The 27,164-nt window shown below is 40.8% G+C and overlaps 1 protein-coding gene across 1 annotated transcript; it reads right to left on the minus strand.

Moving 5' to 3' along the window:
• Window positions 1-27,164, minus strand: LOC134397594 (uncharacterized protein C7orf57-like). The gene is made up of 10 exons (XM_063124427.1): window positions 26,967-27,164; window positions 25,774-25,830; window positions 23,597-23,794; window positions 21,400-21,508; window positions 21,091-21,247; window positions 16,316-16,363; window positions 11,950-12,050; window positions 10,006-10,121; window positions 8,742-8,914; window positions 1-297 (listed from the first exon to the last, which is right to left on the minus strand). The coding sequence occupies exons 2-10, from the start codon at window positions 25,826-25,828 to the stop codon at window positions 1-3; spliced, it is 1,254 nt and encodes a 417-aa protein (XP_062980497.1). The 5' UTR covers window positions 25,829-25,830; window positions 26,967-27,164.

Below are 27,164 nucleotides of genomic sequence, written 5' to 3' on the forward strand. Positions count from 1 at the left end.
TCACCGAAGGGAGGCGCGCAGCGAGCCGTTTTGGGGCGCGCTCCCGTCCTCCCTGCTCCACTTCAGCTCCGGCCGCTCTGGACCCAGTGGACCGGGGCTGGGGCGGGAGCAGGAGGAGAGGAACGCAGCCCCCCAGCCCAGGCTCGAGCCGCTGCCGCCTCCGGGCTGCAGACGGAGAGGCCCGGCCGGACGAGGCACAACAAGCCCCTGCCGCAACCAGGGCGCCCAAGGTCTCCGCCGCCCGCCCGCCCGGCCTTCTTTCCCTGGCTGCTGCCGCTCCCCTCGCCCTCTACTTACCTGCAGAAACCACAGCAGGAGGAGGAGGAGGAGGCACGTCCAGTCCTTTGAGAGGGATGGTTATTCTAACGCTACTGAGCATGCTCGTGTCAGCCCAGGGGCACATGCTCAGTCGCAGCAACTGAAGCCGTGAGCCCTTTAGCTGCCCTCCTTTGGAATCCGTAACTTAGATACTATGTACAAGTAAACAAACCTCGCCAACCGGATGCTCCCATCCCCCCGATATTTTGGTCAACTCAGCATCCCTGACCATTGGTCACGCTGGCTGGAGCTGATGTTGCTCAAAACATCTGGAGGCGGGCACCAGGTTGCCTACCTTTGGCGTAACGTGTTAATATCCAAAGGGAACTAAAACCTTTGGAGGGTTAACGGGTAATCTCTATTGTCGGAAATGTGCAATGGCACTGTACAAAAAGTCTCCAGAGCTGGAAAGACCGAGAATGCGCGGTGCTCTTGTACTCGCTGCCCTGACTCTGTCTGTCACAAGGGGTCCATTAAAACAAAAAGGACACAGGCAGTAGATGAGTGATCTCATTAGAACACATTGGGCCAAAACGAACAAGATGAAATTCAGCATAGATAAATGCAAAATCCTGCATTTACATCAAAAGGGATAGGGATGGGATGGAGGAAGATGGCAGGTGTTCACTTGGAAAGGATACGAATTGATATGAATTGGATTAGACGGGAGGAGAGGGGCAAGGGAAGGTCCTGCTCGCTTTTCCTGGGGTTCCTTTAAATGGCAGACACAGTTGAATTGAGGGAGTTCCTCCCTGCCTGGCATGTGTGTCTACTGTTTCCTCACAGCCCACAGGAAAGCCAGGACTGACTTTTGAGTAGACATGCGGGGATTGGATCTGCCCCTCTTTGTTGCTATCTGGAAGGCTCTCATGTAGAAAATGGAGCAAAGGTTTGAGGCTGGGGCTGCAGCCCCATTAGTCCAATAATTAATCTGACCATGAGCTTTTGAACATCTCTCTAGTCTAGGGTGACCATATGAAAAGGAGGACAGGGCTCCTGTATCTTCAACAGTTGCATAGAAAAGGGAATTTCAGCAGATGTCATTTGTATATATGGAAAACCTGGTGAAATTCCCTCTTCATCACAACAGTTAAAGGTGTAGGAGCTATACTAGAGTGACCAGATTTAAAAGAAGGCAGGGCACCTGCAGCTTTAACTGTGGTGATGAAGAGGAAATTTCACCAGGTTCTCCATATATACAAATGATACCTGCTGAAATTCCCTTTTCAATGCAACTGTTAAAGATACAGGAGCCCTGTCCTCCTTTTCATATGGTCACCCTATCTAGTCCCAATACTATATTGTAACAACCCTCTTCACATAAAGCTTTTATCGTGTAATCGTGGTCGACTGATCGCGGAAGTTTATGGGTCCTTTTCATGATGTCATCAACCTCTGCTGCTTCTCCTGTCATTTTTAAGCTTTATTCCAATTTTGTTTAAATCACCAAAAGTGCAGTAATAAATATAAACTGTCATCAAAGAGGCAGTGTATTTCTGTAATCACACAATATCACAGTGACATTTACTGGTGGTTGTATAAAGGAAACATGTTACTTGCCCACAAGGTAACACCCCACCTCTGCCAAAAAAGGGGAGGGGAAGCACATGTATTATGCCAATCATAATCCCACAAAGACTCCAGAAGTCCCGGGAAGGGTGCGGGATTTTTTGCTTCATGCAGACATGCTCTAAGCCAGCAGTTCTCAACCTGTGGGTTGCGACCCCTTTGGGGGTTGAACAACCCTTTCACAGGGGTCGCCTAAGACCATCGGAAAACACATATTTCCGATGGTCTTAGGAACCGAGACACCGCTCTTCTATCCGCCCACATGCAGATACGCCCACATACGAGTGCCCGGCGCAATGACATCATCGCGCCAACCCTATCACATACACCCCGTACAAGCAGCTACTCTGTTAAAAGCGGCTTTGTTGAAACCAGCAGTATTGGAGGTAAAACGACACCGCTCCTCTATCCGTCTCCAGGAGGGTCCGCCCATATGCAGATACGCCCACATACGAGTGCCCAGCGTGATGACATCATCGCGCCAACCCTATCAAATACACCCCGTACAAAAACAGGTGTATATGACAGGGTTGGCGCCATAATGTACTTATGCGGACCAGTCACACATGTGTATAGAGCAGCTACTGTGTAGAAAGCAGCTGCTGTGTTGAATTATAATTACTGGGTAAATGTAAAATTATGTACTGTAAAATCATCAACTACTGCAAAAAAAAATATCTGTACCATGGGAACTTAATCTGGATCCTCGTTGTGCTCTTGCAAAGACTGCTCTGAGAATTTCTGATTTGGTGAGAAAAAAGCAATCTTAACCTTCGCACTGACGTTGGCTTTTTACGCATACTGTTGCAAAATGTAGCAATATAGTTTACTGTTGTTATATTAAGAGTGTTACCCATGCTACACCATGCTTCAAGACAAAACTTCATTTATTTGTAATTAGAAATAAATATTTCACAATATATAATTACATATTGTTTTTGTGATTAATCACTATGCTTTAATTATGTTCAATTTGTAACAATGGAAATACATCCTGCATATCAGATATTTACATTACGATTCATAACAGTAGCAAAATTACAGTTATGAAGTAGCAACGAAAATAATTTTATGGTTGGGGGTCACCACAACATGAGGAACTGTATTAAAGGGTCGCAGCATTAGGAAGGTTGAGACCCACTGCTCTAAGCCAACACACATGTTGAATTCCAGGTTCTTAATTCATATTTTCTTATGCTCCAGTGACTGCATGTAAGAATAATCCCATGTCCAGAGTCAGATCAAAATTAAAATAAATCTGAAAATTTTATTTAAAAATCACAGCAGACAAGGAATGGTTATGTATATGTTCATAACGTTAATGAAGATACAACACAGAAGGAATGCAAATAAAATACAACCGAGAAGTATATAAATAAAATGGTAAAAGAATTGCATAGGGTTACATTCAATGACTAAAAGTATTAAATTATATCAGTATGGAAATTAATATAAGAAGCAAAATAGTACAGAATATAAATAGAACATAAACTAAAAATAAAATAGAAACAACTGAAGAATATATAGCAATCCCTAACTTCCCTAATAAAATCACACACCTCTAAACCACCCAAGTATAACATCTCAAAATGAGATAAGGATTGAACCATAGTCTCATAGGCGTAAAATAGTTCAAAAGACAAAAGCAGATAATAATATTAAATAGGAACTACATAAAACAATAAACATTAAACCTTATTGTCATCAGCATGAGAAAGGAGAAGCCTCATAAAACCCTACGAGTGCAAAATTGGAAGAACAAAAACACAGGAAGCTTAAAAGTCAAAAGGAAATTTCCCCAACTCTTAGGAACAAAGCTGTGCTAAGACACAACGTCCAAGCCCAGGAAAATTATGGGAAAACTTGAGGTCGTGTGAACTGAAAGAAAAGCAGCCGCAGCACATAAAGCATTGTTGTGTGCTCTTTCCCCCTCATATAACTGTGTTCTCATAGCACTCTAATGTTACTGCTAACTCACATTCTCTTAGGGTGGACATGTGTTGTACTTTACAGACAAGTGGTAGCCCTCTTTGAAGGGCTATAAATTGTCAGAGGATTGTCCTTTATTCTTCTGAGTTTCATCAAAGATCAGCATGAAGTAAGACTAACTCCTTCCTCTTACTTGAGTTCTCTGCACATGCCAGAAATCTTGAGTAGAGATGGGGCCCATGCCAACCACAAATAATGGCCAGTTACCTAGGCAACTCAAACTTGGTGGACCCTTATTTGAATATGATTTTCCAGGTTGTTATTATTCCAATCTAAACATAAGATCCTTTGGTCTTACTAAATATGTGAAGAAAGGGTCTCAAGAACATTCACTTAATAAAATAAAATGGAAAACAAATTATAATTAGTTGACATTACATAACTAGGAAATACAATATTGTACCAACGTTTGCCAGGAAATTTATGGAGGCAAGTGGAACAAGATAAATGCAAGGGCACCGAATAAAGATCTTGAGATTTTGTTGAATATTCAGAAAGGGTGATATTAATGGAACCTAAATGTCTTATGAACTAGAACAGAAGGCTTTGTAACAATAGGAAAGCTACTGAAAGGATGGTCAATTGTTTCCAGGGTTCTTCCTCCCTGAAAAGCACTGAAGAAGGCCCATGTGGACCTTCCCCCTTATTTAAAATGAATGGGGCAGTCTTGTTGGCAAATAGCAGAACTGGACTGAATAAGATCAGCCTTGTAAAATGAAAAAAGAATCAAGTCGCTTTTTTTAAATTAAATTTTGAAGTAGCTCTATTAAAATGATTTGCAGTTTGCCTAATGATATTTACAATGTACCAGGTTTGCTGCAATTAGCTGTCTAAAAAATTATTGAGTAGATCTTGTATTTATTTTGTTTTCCTGTTTTAATACAAATTGCAGCGGCCAAGGTGACTAGCCAATAATACTTTTCCGCTTTACTAGTCAATACAATAAATAATTAAGGGACAATTGTTTCCACTTTCTAATGATGTTTATTCAAGTAGAACCCAAGTATTTATGTACGCTTATATGATGTGAGGTATTAATCAAAACAAAGTAAGAATGGTGTTGAAAACTATCAATACAATCCAACAGTTTGAATAATTTCAATGCCGATATACACTGAAATTTTATACATACATATATATATATATATATATATATAAATATATATATATATATATAAATATATATATAAATATATAATATCACATGAATCCGGCTTTTACTTACCCCATTCAACATTTGGAAACATAAAAAAGGCTCAGCATTGCAAAGCTTATGTTGCTCAAACGTGTCTCATTGTTTTGTTCCACTATACTCTCTCCAGTAGTGCAGTGGCATAGCAAAGCATTTATTAACCGGGTCCTGTGGCTCCATAGGATGCTACTGTTCACCTGCTCTCAAGCAGCTGGTGTAGCTTTAGAAGGCAAGGTTATAAAGCAAACCTTAGTAGAAGTTGGTGGTAACTGGCATTAGAAGCAGACAACATCTTAAGATACAGACAGACATTTAACTTCAGAAGCAAGCACCCAGAGTTTAAAAGCTTGCTGGAACAGATTACTGGACCAAATTCATGTCAGTTGCGAACTTACTGAAATAAACAGAAACCCAACAGGGATGAATGTGGCCCATTACTTAAATATCTTGGTTAGAGTCAGGTAATCTAACATATCAACATCGAACTACTTAAGCCTGCTTCCTGAGCTGTATTATAGTTTTCTGTGCTCAGTGCTGTTTTAAAAAAGAAGTAGAATTCGTGGCAAATTCTATGAAGTATCCACTTTTACTCATTGTCTGTTTGTGTTGATTCTGGCTGGGACGTCTCTGAATCTGTAATACAAGAAATGAGAACAAAAGGTATTCTCATTGAAACACAAACAATAAACAGTGTTTTCTTCACAAGAAGTTCTTTTTAATGTGAACAACGAGCAGGGTCTTTACTCTTGTAAATGTTTCCCTTAAAATGAAGAAACAGCACAGGAACTGGGGCATTTAGTCCTCTTTTAAGAAGAGTCTGCTCCCATTCCCCACTCATTTTTATTTCCTTTTTAGCATGACTAATATGGTAATAAAAATATTGTAGAACATATTTAAGCACTTGGATTTTTGAAATATGCTATATAAATGTGAATTATTGCACGCTATTACAAAGATGGACATTAACTGGGCCCATATACTTGGCATGCAGGGCTAAACAACTACTTTTGCCAATATGGCATAGTAAGAAGTCTGTAATCTTAGGGTCAGATCCAGATTTAGTCATAGCTAGAATAGACCCATTGAAATCAGTGGGACTTAAGTTATTCAAAAGTAACTCATGATTTCAATGTGTTTACTCTGTTGTTGTTTATTCGTTCAGTCGTTTCCGACTCTTCGTGACTTCATGGACCAGCCCACGCCAGAGCTTTCTGTCGGCTGTCGCCACCCCCAGCTTCCCCAATGTGAATCCAACCCCTATTACATTAATAAAACCTAAAACAAAAAGAATGCGATTCTTAGGACAGTTGCATGCAGCCGTATGGATGAAAGGAAATGGAAAGCATTCCTGGGTTTGTGTAAGTAGTGTCACTAACTTTCTGCTTTTCTTTTAAAATAAGAACATAAAGCTTGTTCATCAATCAAGACATGATTATTCATGTCAGCCTTGAACAGTATTCTTTTAACATATATGTGACACAGATTATACAGAAATCTAGCTGTGCCTACCAACTAGATCAGGGGTGAGCAACTTGTAGCCCTACAGATGCTCTGCCTTTTTACTTCCACCATCCCTCACCATTGGCTATCCTGGCTAGGTAGGGCTCATGAGAGTTGCAAGACAAAACATTTGGAGGGTTTATGTTTTAATTGTATTCTTTTTAAGATTTAACATGAGTTACTGTTCTTTTTGATATCCTTATATTCAATTGCATTCCCAAGTCACAGATTCCTTTAAATCTATGGAAATAATGTCCTAGCACAAAAAATACATCCATGTTTAACTAGGCTGCTAAAAACCAATTTAGTCAGTGCCCATGCATGTTTGCTTAGTTCAATGGGGCTTGGTCCTAGATAAATTCGCATAGGATTGCAGCCATGTAGTGCAATCCTATGCTTGTTTATTTTGAAATAAGTCCCATTATTTTCCATGGAGCTTACTTCTATGTTCAGTTTGCATAGGACTCTAGTCAACACATAGACTGAGTCTAGATGATGTGGCCCAGGCACCAGTTTGCATATCCAACTCCTGCTTGGGGAGAATTCGTGTGTTTAACTTTTGCATAACCCATACTCATCAGATCTGCACAACACAACAACTCTTGAGTGGGGGTTGCATATTACAACTGGTGGCCACATATGCCATAGCCTCACTCTGGTTAATAGCCCATGGTCGCTAGTCATGTCATGCAAATAGCTCTACCGAAAGTTCATTGATGGTGCTATATAAATAAATAATAATAATAATAATAATAATAATAATAATTTTCCTAATTTGGAGATCATCTACACCAAGCAGGATATTCCACTATGAAAGTGATATAAAAGAGGCAGGAGCCACACCAAGCAGCATATAGCAGTATGAAAGCGGTATATAGCATGTTTCAATGGGTCCCAACAGTTGTCAGTGCACTTCAGTACCGCTATAAAGCAGTAGTGTGGCTCCTGCCTTTTATATACCACTTTCACAGTGGAATATCCTGCTTGGTGTAGATGAGCCCTTGAATTACAGTTTCCTTTGTCAAATGCTTCCTGCTTTGCTTCCAGTAGACCTCTGTGGCATGGACAAGTTTAATTAACTTTCATACAATGATACTTCCTGTCCCAACTGTCTTGGCTAATAATCCCTCCCCCGTTTCTTACCTTCTCCAGTAGAATACTAATACAGCCCACGTGGAGCATCTTACTATATTCACTCTATTCTCAACAGACACACACAATGCAAATACAACCCAGCCTTCCTGCTCAGGATCTTCTCCAACATCAAATTAAATTCTAAGAGATATTTTGGATGCAGTGAATTCTGCTTAAATGCAACCTGGATGCCAACCCTACTATTTGTGTGTCCTTTTCAACAAATTTGCATTTTTCTTCAGCTTGTAGGTTTTTGTATAATAGGACCCAATCAAGAAATGCACAAGCGAGACCTCTGTGTATATTGTAGGGCTTTCATTTTGTTTCTCTGAACAGCAGTTCCCCATGCTGCATGGTAAGCAGCTGCTGCTATGCATTTAAAAATAAAGAGAGCATGTGATACAGTGCAGAAAAACCAACAAACAAAAACAAAGGCCATTGCATCTGCTGACTTTTGACTCATTCTTCTCAGGACTGGGGCCAGTATGTCGAATGAATGTTTATTTTACCAGTCTTTGGTTGGGGCTTATTGTTAATAAACATTTTAAAACACAACATGAAAGAAACTGAAAATAAATGAAATGCTGTTGTCCCCTCTTTGGATATGCCTTGAAATAATAATTGGGAAGGATGAGGAAACTTTCCACTTCTGGGACTTCTTATACCAAATTACAAAGACCTATTTGAATACATTTGCATTATGGACTGATGATAAATGAAGCTTAAGGTTTGGGGGAAAGGGCTGCTGAAGAATGGATTGGAAGGCCCATCTCTCTGTGAGTACATGTGGACACATCTGCCTGTGAATGGATGGGAGAATAACATGCAACTGTCATTCTATTCAAGTCAAGGGGTTTTGCCTATTAATAGGTAACAAGAAGTAATGATTAAAATTAAAAGCATTTGTAATAAGCATAAGCCTTTGGTTAAAAAAAAAGTTACTTCCACTCATTAAATATTCTTGACAATGTAAGAAAGGGATTGTATGTTTGGGAAGGGATGATTATTATATTCTGTTAAGACAGAAATGGGCTGTTACAGAAGGGTCTTGGGTGGCATACATTCTGAGGTTGAAGAGTGGCTTCTTAGGCTGGGCACCCATTTCAAGTCCAGACTGAGATCTAGGTTTTCTTTTGTGTGACAATGTATGTTTCCTAGCTTTCTGCCTCTTTTCTATTTTCTTCTGGTACTCACTTGGAGGAGGAAGAGAATCTGCAAGAAACAACGAAGGAGGAATCTTTTACTCAATATGCATTCATGTAATAGAATCAACGTAAACTGCTTTAATGATCTTCAAAGTATGTGTTGGGCTGAAATGAACTATAATAGAATCTAGAACCTATAGGAAGCCTTTGAATGCAACGCGGAGGGAAAAGAAGCCGCCATGGTTTATTTTCTCTGAACTGCACATGCTGCTCGCATGCCTGCCATTTCCGAAATTACCCTTGTCGTGGCGCAGGTCATGGGTTGTCCACACCCAGTGAGGTGCGCAGCAGGGTGGCTACCAAATCACCCCATAACCCCTACAACAAGCCATGAATTGTGGGATGGTCTGGAAGCCACCGTTGCCGTGCACCTTGCTGGGTTTGGACAACATGGCAACCCACACCACAGCGAGGTGAATTAAGGAAATGGTGGGCACATGAGCCTCTGATTGTCCGAACCCAGTCAATACATACTCAGGATATTTGGAGGGGCTTAGTTCTCAAGAAAGTTATTCTATTAGAGGATAAATCTCTGCAAGAACAGCATTTCTTCGGATATATATTTAGATGCTGTCTATCTCATGATAGTCATTTAAAATGAGGTTTTCAGTGGACAATAATCTAAAAACAATTATATTATACCTCAATTTTAAAGAATTTATTTGGAACTATTTGCAATTGAAATCAATGGCAATTACTTTCAAGTAATGGTTATGATTCAGTGTGTGCAATGATGCTTTCTTATTGTTACTATGTTAGGCTATAATTGAATGCAGGTTAATAGGATTTATTTACAAAAAAATGTGTTAAGATTCCATGTATTAATGTACAATACTCAAGTACATGGTTGTCTTTATGCCTTACGCGTAACCTATCCTAAAAAGAAACAAATTCTAACTCCTTATCACAAAGAAACCACATAAAAGCTTTACGGGGAAAACATTGAATGAATAAGCTATGAACCGAAGACCAATTTCAAGAATTTATCTACTGGGCTGTTTCATGGTTTTAAGAGACATCTAAGTACGTCTAGCTTTACTGCTTATTTTCAGTTACTACTATATCTTTATGTTTTAAAAAGGAGTGGTAACACATTACCATTAGGCTGGGAACCCTTTTTCTCCCAGTCATCGCGCTGCTGAAGCCACTCATCTCCATAACCACTGCTGATCAGTTTGCTAAAGTTCACAGGCTCATTTTTTTTGTGAGCAGGCCTACACAGAAAACATCAAAGAAGAACTTTCCTTAAATTCTAGTTCTGAATCCTTAAATCAAAACTAGCGTTCACCTTTTTTACATGTATTAATATGAAATATGTTGTCTTTTAACAAATTATAATGCAAATAATAAGTCTGCAACTTTTTTTAGAAGAATGCTATCAAGCAAAGCAGTAAATGCTAGTTGTACGGCACACCATAAACACTTGTCTTTTCAGTTTACTGAAATTTTCCACTAGTGTTAACAAAAACAAATAGTAAATATTATTAAATATTGCCATTGTTAAGGGCCAAATAATTTGCAGAACTCATAAAAGAAAACTTAGGGCTACTTCACAAAACCTTTTCTGAACAAGCATATGGAAAAGGGCCTGTATATAGCCTCATGTGTGAATATTGTGCATGCGTATTTTGCTGTGTGTACATGTATTGTGAACATGTTGATCACCACAACTTCCCAATCCCAACACATGAATGCATGCAAGAGTAGCTGAGATCCAAAGAATTATATTAAATGGGCCCAAAGGAATGGCATGTCCAGTGGGATTGTTGGACGTTTTTTTAAAAAAAATCAGATTTCCATGCCATATCCAAAAGTATTTTTTTAATTCTCCTTTATATCAAAAGTATTAGGGAATGTGATCCAAAGCCTACTGAGATGTATGGAACTTTGGGTCCCAGCTGATAAAATAGATACAGGTACACATGTTTATTCAGGACAACATACATAGATGTTCATATCCTTCCTGACCACCAGTGAAGAAAAAAAGTAACGTTTCACACATCCCAAGTCAAAGGAGAATAACAAGACACACAGCATTCATACTTGATATATGAGCAATTCATACAAATGTGCATATCTTGTCCAAAAATTAAGTTTAAAATATTCTTGTTTTGCATAAACTGATTTTGTACGATTGTGCTATTATACTTTTCATTCTCAGCTATAAAAAAATTAATCAACCAAGGATATCTAATTTATTAATTAACAAAACTGATGGTTAAGAAAGGGAAAATGAGTGGGATTGAGTTTTGGAAATTTAATAATGATGTGGAAATTAATATTCATTCATGTTTTATTATTTAACTATTTAATTAATTTTGATGATGATTTTCTCCATGAAGTACAGTGTATTTATGCTCCATTATATATTTATTACTTATTCTATGTAACATCTCTCTGATTCTTCACTATTGATTTAATATTTTTTCAATTAATTCATTTCAAATCAAATTTTATCATTTTAAATTTAGCATGTGTCATATTAGTGATGTTCAGATGATGATATACTATGTATTGTGATTTGTATATAGATGAAATAAAATATTTTTAGTGATATGCTTATCAACATATAGCTAATTATGATGGTACAGTAAAAAAAATCATATAATTATTTGCAGTGGAGCCAAAGGTAATACAGTACTATACCAGCTTTGGTTTTAAACACTTGCCTAGTAGACAAAGGTAATAAAAACTGCATGCAGGCAAGTTTTATTTTTATATAATACTGCATTCCTCATTTGCAACAAACCTATCTTTGAAACATAGTTTCAAAAATACTTATTTATTCAAAAATACTCTAAATAAATATAAATAAATGAGTAGGCTGGTAGAGAAAGGACCAAGTGCTCTGTCCCTCCTCTGTGCTCAGTATAGCAATATCCCTCTTCTGTCAGTTCTCAACACCACCAGCAGCCCGCAGACTAGTAACTTTTATGGGCTTATTTACAAGGTTGCATTATGCATATCTCTACACTGTAGAGTAGAGATAGCTGTGCACGCCACTTTTGAATCTGGATTTAAAACATACTATACATTACTAACATTGGAGGGAAGTAAAGCCTGTTTCCTCCATGGAATTCTTTAGCTGCAACAGGCTGCGGCGTTCTGTGTGGGTATCTTGGTGTTATAGCAGGAAGTTTTATCTGTGTGAAAAGAAAACCAAATTCAGTAGCTGATATACTGTAAATACACATAGGATTAAAACCGATTGAGGAAACAGCAAGGAAAGAAAGAACGTCCCAGGAGGATTGCAGTATATTTTTGTAATGCAAGGGTGAGGATTTTTTTTTCTGTCGAGAGCCTAGTTCCTTCGGGAGTCATTTGCCAGGGGCTACATTCTGGCAGTGGGCAGGGCCAGAGCCGGTGGTCAGCAAGATTGGAATGATGGTATTTAGTTCATGAAATTATGCCTTTTAGAAGGCCTTCTTGGCACCCCCTCTTTGTGTGTGTGCTCTCTCTGCCACCACCCCCACTTTCCTTTCTCTCTGCCACTCCATTTTTCTTGCTCCCCCCCTCCCCACTGCCACTCACCACCTGCCTCCCTAGGACTTGCCCTCCCACCTCAAAAATTTTTTTTAATCTGCCAAAAGTTCATAAAATTACCAAGATAAAACAATTCATATGCCCTGAGAGATATGTGTGTGTGTGTGTGTATTATATACAGTGCCGGTGCCAGACTATTATGCGCCCAAGGCGAGCTACTTGCACCCCCCACAAATTGCGCGGAAGTCCGAACGTGTGCGCCGAGTGGAGAGCTGGGACTGGCTCACTTCAATTTGGGACTGAGCCGTCTGGAATTCACCAGGACTTACTTCCATGCGAACACAACCCGCTATGCAGCCTGGCATCCCGATCCCCTCCGCACATTTACTCGGGGGAATAAGGCTTCCGAGTAAGGAGGCATAGGCGGATTGGGCCGCACTGGTGCCTCCCGGTGCAACGCTTTCTTGGATGCAAGTCCCGTTGATCCATGCATGCAGGATCGGGAAGCAGGAGAGTTTGCCTTGCGAGGAGTCCACAAGACCCTAGCTTCCCTGGGGAAGGGAGAGGAAGGCCCGCTTGCCCGCCTGCCTGGATATCACGGCCTGTTTGAGGAGAGAGGTGAGGCGACCCGGTGCCCTTTCCTTGAGAGTAAGGCAGAGGCTGGCTTGGGCCAGGGTCGAGCTCGCCACGTGCTTTTTCTTCTTCTGGCGGCAGCGGCCTCCCAGCTCTGGGAGGGCGGCTTCTGAGTGGCTAGAGCGACTCTGGGAGGGCGGCTTCCGGGTGGAAGTCCAAACGTGGAGCTGCCACACACCCACCCCAGCGTCCCTGGCTTTGCTTCGGCTGGGCGGGCACGGGGCACCATCTCGCCTGCCCAGGCCCAGCTGAATCCTTGGGCCAGGCCGGCTCACAGTCAACAACACGCGTGAGTGCTCCGCTGCACGGCGCCCCTCTTAGCTTGGCGCTCTAGGCGGCCGCCTGAGTGGCCTCTATGGTAGCACTGGCCCTCTATATATAGAGAGAGAGGGAGGGAGAGGGAGAGAGAGAGAGAGAGAGAGAGAGAGAGAGAGAGAGAGAGAGAGAGAGAGAGAGAGAGAGAGAGAGAGAGAGAGAGAGAGACCGACCTATGCAATCCAGATTTCTTCACTTTTGCTAATGTGAGAGAACAGAACATTGGTACTTACCAAGAAGATTCCTTCTGGATTGGTGTGCGGAAGGCATCCCACAATGGATTATCGCCCCCTATCTCCCAGAAAAAAGCAGGGAACATGTAACTAAAACTTTTGACTATTCTATTGGTCCCAGGCTCCCCCTTGCCAGTTCCGTCCATAGCTAAAGCTCAGAAGAAAAGAGTGTAGGTTGATCTCCTGGTAGAAGTAAAGGTTACATAAAAATAGGAACAATAAATATGGTCACACTGTTATTGATGTCCCCTAAGGAGGTCTGTCCAGTGAATGCAGAGGGAGATATGCATGCTGAAGAGGTAAGAGGCTCAGTAAACGTTGTAGGGTGTGGTTGGGATGCCTTCTGCACACCAACCCAGAAGGAACTTTCTTGGTAAGTACCAATGTTCTGTTCTCCAGGTTGGTGTGAGGAAGGTATCCAACAATGGGATAGGCTAAAGCTGACTTCCAATTAGGGTGGAAGTATAATTTGGAGTGAACAACTCTGTTATGGTGTAAGTATCTGTTGGAGAACTCTCCTTTCAAAGGAAGCGTCTGCCGAGGCATGTGTGTCGATTTTATAATGTCTGGTGAAATAATCTGGCATTGTCCATGTCACAGCCTTGCAGATTTCTGCTAAGGGTACATTGGTGCTTACGGTCACTGAAGTAGCTGCTGACCTGGTTGACTGTGCTGTAACCTAAAGGTTTGTGGATGTGTGAAGCCGTATATGCTGGGGAAATGCGTGCTTTCAATCATCTAGCCAAGGCTGACCTAGATACTTTCTGTAGGATGGAAGTATATAAACAATGAATCAGATTGTCTGGAAGACTGTGTGCATTTTATATAAATTTTGATCGCTCTGCGTATGTGCAGCTTGTGTCAGTCCTTCTCCCGTGGATGAGAAGGATTAGGACAGAGAAAGGTAGAACCATCTCCTGTAACCTGTGAAACAAGAAGTTGACTTTAAGTACGAATGTTGGGATGGTCCTGAGAATGACTACATCCCTCTGAAAAATGATGAGCCCTTGTCTCAGGTTCCTTAGTGGTACTGCTTGAAGTGGCTCAAATGCAGATTTGAGTAGTGCTGATAGAACAACCTGTAGGTACCATAAGGGAAATCTATGCACCGAAGGCGGGCTTATAAGTGATGCTTCGTGGAGAAATCTCTTTTTAAATGAGCATGCAAACTTAGTGGTGATTGTCCTGGTTTGGAAAGGAAGGTTGATATGCCTGATACTTGTCTGTGTAATGTGCTTGGTTGTGGTTGAGCTGATTCCTCTTTCTCTGATGGTTGGCTCCTCTGACGACCCGCTCCGACACATCTGGGAAGAGGGTGGCATGGTCCGAAGACTCATACGCCCCGACTTGCTTGACCTTGGCCACTACTGAGGCTCCTGTGATCTTTAGCAAGACTTGGCAGGCCGTATATACCTGTCGGCCAGGTGATTTTGCTTCTCTTTCTCTCCAGGACTGTCTGCAAAATTGCTCTCTGCTGTGAGGCGAAGGCTTTTTGTCTTTCAATGGTCTCCTAACAATCACCATTGTTTTGTTCTTTCTTGTAGTGATAGAGGCCTTTTCCCAACCAGAGGGGCCATGAGGAAAACATGGCCCCTCTGGCTTTTTTCTTTTAAAAAAAGAGAATTACTGAGGAGATAAAGATTTAAAGAGGTAAGAAAGATTAAAAAATATAAGAGTTTGAAGACATTAGAAGTTTTGAGTAGGAGGAGACAAAAGATAGCTCTGTACTGGGCAAAAAGCAGGGACGAACTGGCAAGGAGAAGCCTGGGACCAATAGAATACGCAAAAGTTTTAGTCACATGGTCCCTGCTTTTTCCTGGGCAATAGGGGGAGATAACCCATTGTGGCACACCAACCTGGAGAAAGCAAGACAGACAGGGAGGCATATGAGGAAGCTCAAAGGCCCAATCACAGCAACTAAAGCATCTTTTTTTAAAGGATGCTGTCACTCTAGCAAATATGATTAATGGCTTGGCCTCTGAGCTTGCTGATACACCTCATGGCAGTGATGGCTGAATTGTGCCAGGTTGGATCAGAGTTGATGCCATGAGCTGCAACTTTCCTGAAACTGCTATAACGGATGTAGCAAACATTCAGCATCCTGACATTTTTTTTTAGGCAAGGCTGCACTTTTGCTACCCAAACAAATGTGATCTGACTAGAAACTCATACATAAGGAGAGTTTGAGACAAGGCAACCAAACCTTTGAACTATTGAGGGGGATTTGTTTCAGGGCTGTGGAGACCCTTTTCCGGAGCCCAATCCAAACTGGCTCCAACATATTGTGTAGTTTAGCCCTTAATGTTACATTAAAGAATTGCCAAGGTTGTTACCTTAGGGCTAAACAACATATGACATTAAATACATTTTTGCATTTAACAACAGCATCAAAATTACAAATAGCATCAGGTGATGAGCTGATAATTATTGGGATCACATCAGGTGTGAGGGGGAATTAAACCCTTTCCTCACCTGATTAATACTGATGAATATCCCTCTTCTAAAGATGCCACCTGCATTGGAAGAAAATCCCTCATTGGCGCCAATTGTCAAATAATGGGTAAGTTGTACGAATTAAATGCTGTTAAGAGTAGCCAGGGTTTATTATTTACTAGGAAATCTGAAATTATGCAATGATGTGACTGTCAATTCCAAAAACCTATTTCTTGCCCTAGCTGTTCTTAAAAATGTTCCATTAGACTCTATCACTTATCAAATCAAAGTCTAATTTTAGGGAAACTTGCCTCTTCTTTTGTGCTGCTTGGAGAGCCTTCACCTTGTACTCCATTTTCCTGTTGGGAAATTTTTTACATAATTTTAGTAAGAAAGGCAATTGAGTAAGCTTCAATATGAAATATGTGATAAAGATATATATTAGTACTGACTATACAATTATCTTTATATACTTCAATTAAAAAAACACAAGGTCCCATTGAAATATTTTCTAATATGAAACTGTCAACACTGAAGAATAAACACTTAAAGCAAAAATGTGCTAGTGGCATAAGGTCCTAATTGAGAAATACTTAAAAACCGTAACAGAGAGACTTGTGGCACCTTAAAGACTAACAATTTAGTTAGTTAGTTAGTTAGTTATTAAAGTATTTCTATTTTGCTCCTCAGCCAAATGGAGAAGATGTTACATATATTGCCTACCCCTGGTCTATATGGAAGAGAGGATTTTTTTCCTAAGGAAAGAGGAAAACCAACAGCTGCAATATGGTAGTCATAGCCAATATGTCAGAGAAGGGGAGTGTGTGGCCCTCCAGAGGTTGCTGGACTGTAACTTTCATCTTCCCTCATTGCTGGTTCTGATGGGAGTTGCATTCAAACATTCTCTGGAGGGCCACATGGTGTCCCCCACCTGCAATAAGTGATGTAATCATATAACTGCTATGATTTCCATTAAAAGTAATAATGGAAAGTCATAGCCTCATCCACAGTCAGAAGAAACTGTGAGATGCAATTGTTTCAGACTTGGACTTCCTGCCCAACTGCAACCATTTTGGTTTGCCCATGTTAACATGCAACAGAATTTTCAAAATAACTAACAGCATCCTACACATGTTTATTTGAATATAAGTCTCACTGACTTGAATGGGACTTGCCTCTTAGTGTGTTTAGGACTGCAACCCTAAAAAATTGGGATCACATATACTGGGCCAAATGAAGTTGGCTTATAAAATAAGCTTCAGTATCACTATGAATGTAATCGGAAGTGAATATTACCTCTGAGAGCTATTTAGCCTATGCTGTGGGTACTGCTATAAGCTGCAGTGGAAAAGCTAGAGCTGACAAATACTGACAGGCTGAAAAGAAGTTTTCTTCAGTTTCTCAGGACTAAGTTATCACGAACAAGGTGTAGTTTAAAATAAACACATGCAAAAAACAACAACAAACCTAACAGAAGGTTTTTAAAATAAAGAGCTAAAGAAAGGATGTTTAATTGGTTAATGTGACCAAACTACTCTCATATTAAGTGTGCTAATTATATACACAAGTTGCATGGAAAAATTGCCACCTATGCTGCCTGATAGGCCTTGAATTCTATACTAATTTTAACCTATAAAGTATATAGTTGTGTCGTTGACCGCCCCCCCCCCCCAGTGAGACAAGTAGCACCTCTCCATATATGTGTATGGGTAGGAGGTATAAGACTAAAGTCGTGAAAATGATGCCCACAAACCGATTCGGGTGTCACTTCTAATTCTTTTATTTTTAAAGGCAACAATCCATGTCACATACAGTTTAGCTCTTAGAAACCAAGGAAATGGCCACTTCAAAAAAATGTCCCAGATTTTTGGTTTTCCTGACAACCCTCCCAAAAACATTAAAATTCAGATGTAAGAACATATTCTAGTAGCTGGAAAAAAACACACGGATTCATACCAGTTTGGATAACCTAATCTAGAATCCACAAGAGCCTAGATGTTTTTACCTTGGCTTGGTAGGAAACCCCTGGGGTTGAAGTGTTTTTGTACTGTGAAATGTCCTTAAGGGTTTGTTTTTATAACTGCACCAAATTAGTTTTTCCCTTATAGAATACACTAAGGAAGCTGGCCTTTAAACTACTATTGGTTTTTTGTTCTTTGCTTATATCCTTAGTTAGTTTATTTATTTCGGTCATAGACCAGCACAACAGAAAACATCATCACAATAATATTAAAAAACCCAATATACAATAAAATACATACATAAAATCCATAAAACACGGCAGTCTCAGCCTAAGTCTAAGGTGCAATAAAATTCTTCAACATCAATTTCTGTTGGCTTATGGCAGCCGCACAAAAACTGGCCACTTTTAGAGTAGAGCTTATATCCTGGAAATGCACTTAACCCTGTGGCTCTAAATAAGCAGGTGCTTGCAAATTATTTCAATACGACAAAATGAAAGATAGTGTCAGAAACATGATGACATTTAAACCTGCTTGAACATATCAGAAATACAGTAAAATTTATACCTGCTTGAACATTTCAGTTGTTATTTCCCATGGTTTACCCACAAAGGTTGCAGGATTAGGCAATTATAATAAGCCTATATGTAATTCATGTTGAAGGAGCACTCTCCAGACAAAGCTAATTCAACTCAATTCAAGGGCAGATATTTTAAGCATAATTTTAATCAAAAAACTGAAATGCTTAACTTTGCCTCAGTTGTGTCCAATATTACCTCAGAAAGTGAATCGAAAACGACTGGGAGACAGAAGCAGCTAATGCACAGAATTAAAATGCTCAGTATGTTGTGAAACTAAAAAATGAAGTACCTCAAATGGCACAGGAAAGTACACGTGGGTTGTTCAACAAAATGTTGCAGTGTGAAGCGTTCCTGTTCACGGTTCCAGCTAGCCAGCCATGTTTTCTTTCAAGAAACTCAATTCCACCCCCTCCTCCTCCCTACTTTCACATTCCCCACCACCACCACCAGTGGGACTGCTAGGTCATTTTAAATCCTGGACTTAATGAGCTTACGGGGGCTCCCTTTAGATGCCCACTTGTGACGCACACACTAACACCTCTCTTCTTCCCTCCCTGGCGTTCCATGCTTCACAACGGCTTCTACAGTCCTGACACATTAGAGCAAGGGAAAACAAACAAACTGTTTGCCAACCCTGATAAAAAAAATGTGCAAATTTTGCATTTTAAGCTCACTTAATTCATGTACAATTGTGCATTTTAATGTCACTTATGGTACCATGAAGGCTTTTTCCCCTCTGGAATAAATTGCCACTGGCCCCATCATTGCAGGCTTTTAAGGTGGCCCTGAAAACGTACTATTTTACTCTGGTCTTCCTCTAATTATGTTATATCAGACTGGGTTGTAGTTGTATTTTATGCTGATGTTTGCTGCTATTACTTTTTGTACGGTGTTTTTACTACTGCATTTAGAGGCAGGCCTACCCAGATGGTTGTGAAATCAAGAATTTTTAAGATTTCTTGTACTAATGTTGTTCCCCACAACCCAGATGGTTGTGAAATCAAGAATTTTTAAGATTTCTTGTACTAATGTTGTTCCCCACCTCAATCCAAAGGGAGAGGCGGGTAAGAAATAAATAAATATATATATTATTTGTTTTTATTATGTGTTTTATTGGTGTATGCTGCCTTGAGATGGCTCCTGCTCTGAAAGTTGGCCAGGAAATATTTTAAATAAATAAAATACCATCATGACTACAGGAATAAGGAGTTAGCTTTTGCTACTCTCATGCTGAACACATTTATTTGGGAATAAACATCATTTTTTTGTGTTTTTAAAGTAAAAATAATAAAATGAGCTACTTTAACCAGGAACGTGGCCTGTCAACTGCCCCCTAACTCTAAAAAGCTTTTTTAAAACACACACAGAGAGAGGAGAAAGCAGCATTTTGCCTGGCGGCCTCCTTACTGATGCTGGGCTTGTTTGTCACCACACTCGCCTGCAGTTCTCTGGATGGTCATTTCAGTCCCTGGACTGCTGGGACCTTGGCCCCAAGGCCCAGCCCTAGCTGCACCACTGTCCCCACCTCAAGAGACAACCAGCATTCCATGGCCACTGAGCATGATCATTCGGCTATTCTTCCCTGTGCCTTTTTCTAAAGTATTATTGTTTGTTTGCAGACCTTGAGGTTCCCCCCATAGCATGCTGATACCTCCCTCTTTTCTGTGGATGGTGCTGTGTTGGCTACATAAGCAAGGGCACTCTGAGACCTGAGATTGCCATCTATACATATATAAAATGCTTAGGTATGTTTCCGTAAAGGCTTCAGCTGATACAGGTTGCTAAGCAACAGTAACAATGTGTAACGTCAGCTGATACAGGTTGCTAAGCCCCTCGCCTGACTCCTCCGGGCTTTCCAAGGTAATCCTACCCCCCCTTCTGCCTATTTACTCCCCCCCCAAAGGGGGCAGTGCCACAGTCCGGAGCATGAGCAAGGCACGGCTGGGGCCATTCGTGACCTGGTGGGAGGCCTAATCTCATGCGAGCTGGGTGGGCGGCCCAGGGCTGCCAGGAACCCCGGGGAGAGGGGGACACCTGCTCCCCCTCCCTCCGACCTCCCTGCCCCCCAGGGCTGCCAGACGGTGCTGTATCGGCAACCTCCAAGCAGCCCGCGCCCCCGCAATGATATTTAATTAATAAAAGATATGCTACAATGGCGTATGTTACGCTGGGTACAGCTAGCTAGTATATAAACAGAGAAATCTCTTTTCCTTGTTCTTCAAGGTCTTAATCACACAAGAATATCCATTATACAAATTAAGAAGGGGAAAATGATAAAAAATAAAAGAAGAATACAGTGGGACTTACTTCTGAATAAATATACATAGGACTGCACTGTCAGCATGTTGCAACAACAACAACAAAACCATAGATGTTTGCATTAAAACCTTTCCTGGATAATTGCAAAATTTGCAATACTGATGGAACAGTATTAAATTTATGTATTTTACAAAAAACAAACCCACGTATTAGCAGAAAACTGTTTTTAATATGTGTCTATTTTCTCAAGTGTACAGTAGTAAGCTAGGAATATTTAAATCATACCTCTCTCTTATCTTTGTTCTCTTTGTCTTCAGCATCTCTTTGCCAAACACTTTTCATATCGAAATCAAAAGGTCCCCTCTTAGGCTCATAGATGGGAGGTTGATCAGTCTTAAAGTCCTCATGAATCATGTAGTCCGGCATGGTTGAAACCCGAGGTCTGCAGTGAAAGTTTTACCATTATCTATTATGTATTTTGCTAACAAAGTTCCAGATTTGGGGAAGAAATGCTACAGTCTCTTTATTTCAACACTCATCAACTTCTCTGTCAGCCAAAAGAAATGAACAATGCCCATGAAGACACATACTTACTTAGACTCATCAGCCGGTGCTGGTTTGTTATGATGTGAGTACCACTCAGGTGCACCATAGGACCCCAGGGACACTTTTCGTGGAGTAGGTGTAAAATGTCTCAGCAAATCTTAAGTCAAAGACATTTAAAGAGGCATAGAGATTTAAGAACTGTTGATTTTTAAAACGATAACTAATTAACACGGTTTTCTGCACATTATTAAAACAAGGGAGCAATATCAAATATGCTTTTATTCTAACCCACCACGTAAGAGGGCCAAACTATATGAGATAATGGAGACCTGTAACTGGATCTCTTATCTCTTTAAATTTTGTGGGGAAAGCAGCAGACTGGGAGTTTAGAGCTGGCTGGAGACTAGGTGGGGGGTTAAAACTGTTTCCTCGTATGCTAATTTCCCAACAAAAATATTTCTGAAGGTTGCTATTTGCCACTGGGATGCTTTGGGGAATGTGGGGGTATTTTCCCTAAAAATTTAAAGAGACCAGACAGCCTAATGTTGCTATTTTGCTGTCTCATCTAGTTTGGCCCTAAGCTTTCTGAATGGTCATTTGAGTGCCTTTTGGTCTGCCAAAGCCCTAGACCTTGGCAGTGAGGTCCAGCCCTAGCCACAGCACAGCCCCCATTCTGATTTTTCACCACTACATTTCCCAAACACAGACATGTAAAACAAGTAGGACCTGCAACAAAATGTTGCAGCGTGGAGTACTCCTGTTTACTGTTCCAGTGAATCAGCCACACTCTCCTCCAGAATACTCCATTCCATTCCCCCTCCCACCCAATTTCCTGTGGTTTTTCTCCAGTCATTCAGCATTCTGTGCCCAATGGCACAGTCCTCATTGCAATGTTTTTGGGTGTTCCACCCTTAAGGCTTTTTCCCCATCATTTTTTGTTTTGTTTTTGTATTTCTGCAAACCTCAAAGTTTTCCCAAGTGTGCCAATACCTCCCTCTTATGGTTGTTGCTCTTTTGTTTAATAACTACTACTACTAATTTCTTAACCACCTCTCCCTTTGGATCAAGGCATTAGAACAATACAATAACATTAGAACAATACAATACATAAAAATAATTAAAAGAGCATATAAAACCAATACAGTATCAAAGTAACAATCAAGGCATCTTAAAATTCTTGGTTTAAAATTCATCTGGGTAGGCTTGCCTGAAGAGGCTAGTCTTTATAGCTGTCTTAAACTCAAAGAGAGAGTTAAGTTGACAAATCTCCTCCGGCAGGCCATTCCACAATCTGGGGGCAACAGAAGAAATGGCCCTCTGGGTAGCAGTTGTCAGCCTGGTTTTGGCTGACTGAAGCAAGTTCTCCCCAGAGGACCTGGGTGTGCAGGGTGGATTGTATGGGAGAAGGTGATCCTGCAGGTAACCTGGACCCAAACCACGTAGGGCTTTAAAGGTCAACACTTTGTACTTCACCCAGAAACTAATTAGCAGCCAGTGGAGTGATTTTAATGTTGGGGTAATATGCTAACCCCTAGATGTACCGGTGACCAACCTGGCTGCCGTATTTTGAACTAAGCAACCAGTCTCCCCTGAATATTGAAAATAAAATATAAGATTATGATGATACAGGGATTTGAAGAGACAGTGTTGTGAAGTAGGCAGCTGATTTTAGAAAGCTGAAAACACTATTTTACAACTCCATAAAGGTCAGGTATCTCGTTGGGTTTCTGTGTTGCAGTCCAGTTCAATCTGAGAACATGTTATTGCTGTATACCATAATTTGAAGTTTACTGTTGGCAATGCATTCAAATTATAGTAACTTCAATATTCTTTATAATATGAAACTGCTATGTGCAGGAAAAGGGTTTCCAAATTAGCAAATGTTTTTCATAGTTGGTTAGTAAGCCCTCAACTCTAATTTACTTCACTTTTATCTCCTCTGACAGTTCCGAACGTACGATTAGAGGTTCAGAGTTTGTAAGAAAAAGCCTCGGGGTAACCAAGCCAGTTGTGTTAGCTGGGCAGTAGAAAACTCACACTTTGTGAGCATTAAAATATTATGCAGCAACGCCACAAATCTGTGGTGGCGCTGAAGATCCATACTTTTCTTTGTGTATTTTATTCTCACTCCAATTCCCCAAATATTTTTATAGTAGCCCCCCCCCCCCACACACACACACTCTCTCTCTATGTACTAGGCATGAGCCTCTGGAAATAGCCATGATATTTATAGTAATTTAATCACCAGGTCGGCCTCCTTGTTTTGCCAGCTTCACATATTCTGAGTCGGTGTCTTTGATCCACTTCCTTCGCCCCCCAAAAGTAATCTCAACGTGAGGATCTCCAAAATCACCAAGACCTGGGATCTGGGATGTTGGTTGTTGTGGAACTTCAGAATTAACAAGCTCCTCTGATCGCTTTAGCGGCACGTGATAATACCAATCTATATTAACAAGAAAAAAGTAGTTGCAATAAATGCCACACAATTACCATTGTGGCACAGACATTAAATTCACATTATAAGTTGATGCAATATATTGTAGGTTATTGGTCATGTATAAAATCTCTTGTGCTTTAAGATATACCCCACACTTCAGTGGTCAGTCAGCATTCACAGGGTAGCTTACAAATATAAGAGTAAGAAATGCAAATATTACAAAACAACCAGCAGTGCCAATCCTATATATAACTACTCAGAAGTAAGTCCTATTGGATTCAATGATACTTACTCACAGGTAAGTGATTCCAGCTTAAAGCAACAATCAAACAACAGTACAACACAGGGTAAATACCTGTTCTTTCATTTGCACAGTGAAATGAACCACTACCTAGTCTAATACTTCAAAATATCACAAGAACTATGAACTAGTATTCCATGAAATAATAACTCTGTGACTGGGCTAAATCACTTCAGACTGCAAATTTTACTCACTCAAAATGTGTATGAAGAGACTTTTTAAAACAAAGCAAAAAACAAAACATAATATATTATTAGAGAATGAGAATTCCTATGCATATCATAGACATGTACAACATTTCTGCACCTAGAGCAGGAATAAGATTTCCCCATCCAGACTGGCAAATTCTTCCCCTGGCCCTGCCCCCTCTACCAGGAGGGAAAACCGCTTATCAGCAGCTGAGAGGAGATAAGAGCTGTTACTACAGGGCAGAGGAGTTGAGACCTGGGGTGGAAGCTACTGAGTGATTCAGTCTTGCTTCCTTCTGAGCAGACATGAGGAAGCTTGTCCTGCTTACTAGTGAATAGGCATACTGCTTGTGTTTAATTCTGAATAGACATGCATAGGCTTGATATTTGGGATACTATTTGAAAGCGCTGCTGAGTGATTCAATCCTTCCTACTTCTAAGTAGACTTAGAAATAAAGTAAAGGCTTGTCCTGCAATTTGTGAGTAGACATGCTTCCTTCTATACATTTTATCAACGGCATTTTGTGGGGGGTGACAGTCTTTTGTCTTTGGCCCTGCCTACCACTGGAATGGGGTCCCCGAGAGCTTCTTCACAAAATGGAATCTGGCCCTTAGGCCAACAAAGGTTTCCCACCCCTGCCACACAGAGTGCTGCCATCTTCATGAGAAGAGCATACAGGGTATTTGTGGCTTGTGAATTGATCCTTCTTCTGGTGAACTTTGATCTTGTTTGGATATACTAGAAGTATCCTGCCTCTGCAGTTCTTTGATCCCTCTCTTTTGGTCAACCTTTTCACTTCTCCTCTCAAATGACTATGACACTGACAATGTGAGTAGCTTAGAGCGCGTCAGTTTGAGGCTCTCTCTCTAGTACTGGTTATAAACACAATTTTGCTTGTACAAAACAAAGGCAAAAGGCAAATCCTTTGAGGCGGCAATCCTATGCACACTTATTTAGAAGTAAGCTCCACTAAACAATGTATTTTTCTCCTGACTAAACATGCCTAGGATTGCTCTATACATTTCATAAATATGAAGAAGAGAACAATTTTATATGCTAACTTACAAATAATGGATTTTTTTGTTGTTAAAGCAGTAACACATTTTACACATTTCATATTTTTCTGAAATGTCTGGGGGTGGGGAGGGGAGGTCCTGGAGGAAAAAACAATGGAGAAAATGTTTTTCCCCACATGGCTTCATACGTTCTGGAAATGTTACATATCTATTACTCTTCCCTCAAGTAGACTGCCATATTAAGTGCTGTTGCCACAGCCACCATTTTCTGTACATTCCCCTTGCGTTTGTGTAATGGGCTGCAGATTTGGTACTGAGGCCCTCAAACTGATGATCCATACAGGGTACTTTGTTCCATGCTACATGTTTTAGGATTATACCACTAATCTGCTTTAGATGTAAGTTATTCTCAGTAAGGATGTACAGTTTTGATTTTCTTTACATAAGAAACATCACATAAGCGTAAATGGTATACTTGCCACATGGTGCATATCGATTTGGGGGTCCACGGGGTTCTTTATTTGTATTCGTCATGCCTGTACAATGGGAAGAAAGTTGCTTTTTAAAATGAAGTATGTTGTCACCAGATGACATATAGTAACGGCTAAAGCAGACTGGGAGATAGATGACTTTTCCTATAGTTAGGGTAGGTTCTCCAGTACAGGGGCTGCTGGATTCTCCACCTACATATGTAAGTGTGTGTGTGTATATATATATATATATATATATATATATATATATATATACACACACACACACACACACACACACACACACACACAAACTTAAAAGCAGCATGCTTTTGTTTAAAGTTTTGTTCCAAACTTCACAGCATTGTGAGGCTATTACAGTTTGTTTCATACTGTTGTTTTTAATTAAATGCCCAGTCGTACTGATGAGTTTTAAATTTACAAAACAAGAATGCATACTTAGGATTCCTTAGCAGTAGGAATAACTAAACTAATCTGTGTCAAGTGATCTTGAGAGTGCTTTCCTGATGGATCCTACAAAGTCCAGCATCCCCATCATCGACATGTTCTAAGGTGGTCCACCATAAAATGGGCAAGAGTCCCCTGAAGATCACAATCTAACTTTTGCCCATTGGTGTATTTATTTGAAGCCCACAGTACCATCTTCAGCCTCCTGTAAGAACAATATGGGGAGACAGGAAACCAGGGCTAACAAGTTGTACCTTTAACAGATGCAGGACAGGCAGATATTTAGCAGGTGTTACATATCTCATCCCAACGTGTCTCTAGCAGCAAAAGCTACACCTGTTGAATTTGTGCCCTTTTAAAGGAACAGGAGCTGAGAGAAGGAGAAAAAGGAAAACCATATGCCTCCCCTGCCCCATATCTCAACATCCCTCATCCCACTAGCCAGGCACTCCCCTAAGAAATGACTTTTCCAAATAAATAATTTGATGCCCCCCAAAATGATGCTGGGTGGCATAACCAGTGAATTTAACTCTCCAGCCGTGAAACTGTCTTTGGGCCCACAGAAATCTATTCTACCTTGCAAGGGTGTTGTGAAGATGAACTAGAATAATTCTCCCTCCTCCCACCCCCCACGTATGAAGAAACTCTTCATGGCAAGGCCGGCGCGGGCGCCCTTTTTGACAGCCCACAGGTCTACCGGGGGGCACCACACCCGCATAGCAAGAGACACCCACCGCCGCCACTAGCCGTCAGGATCCCTCGCAGCGGCTGGGACCGGGCAAGAGGGGGCAGAACCTCTCGCGCCCCGTTACCGGCTTCCCGCCGGCCGAAAAGTTCGAACCGAAGAGCGCCGCGCCGAAGAAGAGGAGGAGGAGGAGGAGGAGGCAACCACAAACAATCCCCGTCTCCACGGCAACAGGGAACTTATGCTG

Source organism: Elgaria multicarinata, chromosome 1, assembly GCF_023053635.1.
Source record: "Elgaria multicarinata webbii isolate HBS135686 ecotype San Diego chromosome 1, rElgMul1.1.pri, whole genome shotgun sequence".
NCBI lineage: Eukaryota > Metazoa > Chordata > Lepidosauria > Squamata > Anguidae > Elgaria > Elgaria multicarinata.

Excerpts from the sequence above, each read along its gene's own strand:
- LOC134397594 (XM_063124427.1), bottom strand. The coding sequence starts at position 25,828 with ATGACGAATACAAATAAAGAACCCCGTGGACCCCCAAATCGATATGCA. Across the intron at positions 23,795-25,773 it reads AAATCGATATGCACCATGTG|ATTGGTATTATCACGTGCCG; the intron begins GCAAGTATACCA and ends TTGTTAATATAG. Across the intron at positions 21,509-23,596 it reads AAAACAAGGAGGCCGACCTG|ATTTGCTGAGACATTTTACA; the intron begins GTGATTAAATTA and ends CTTTGACTTAAG.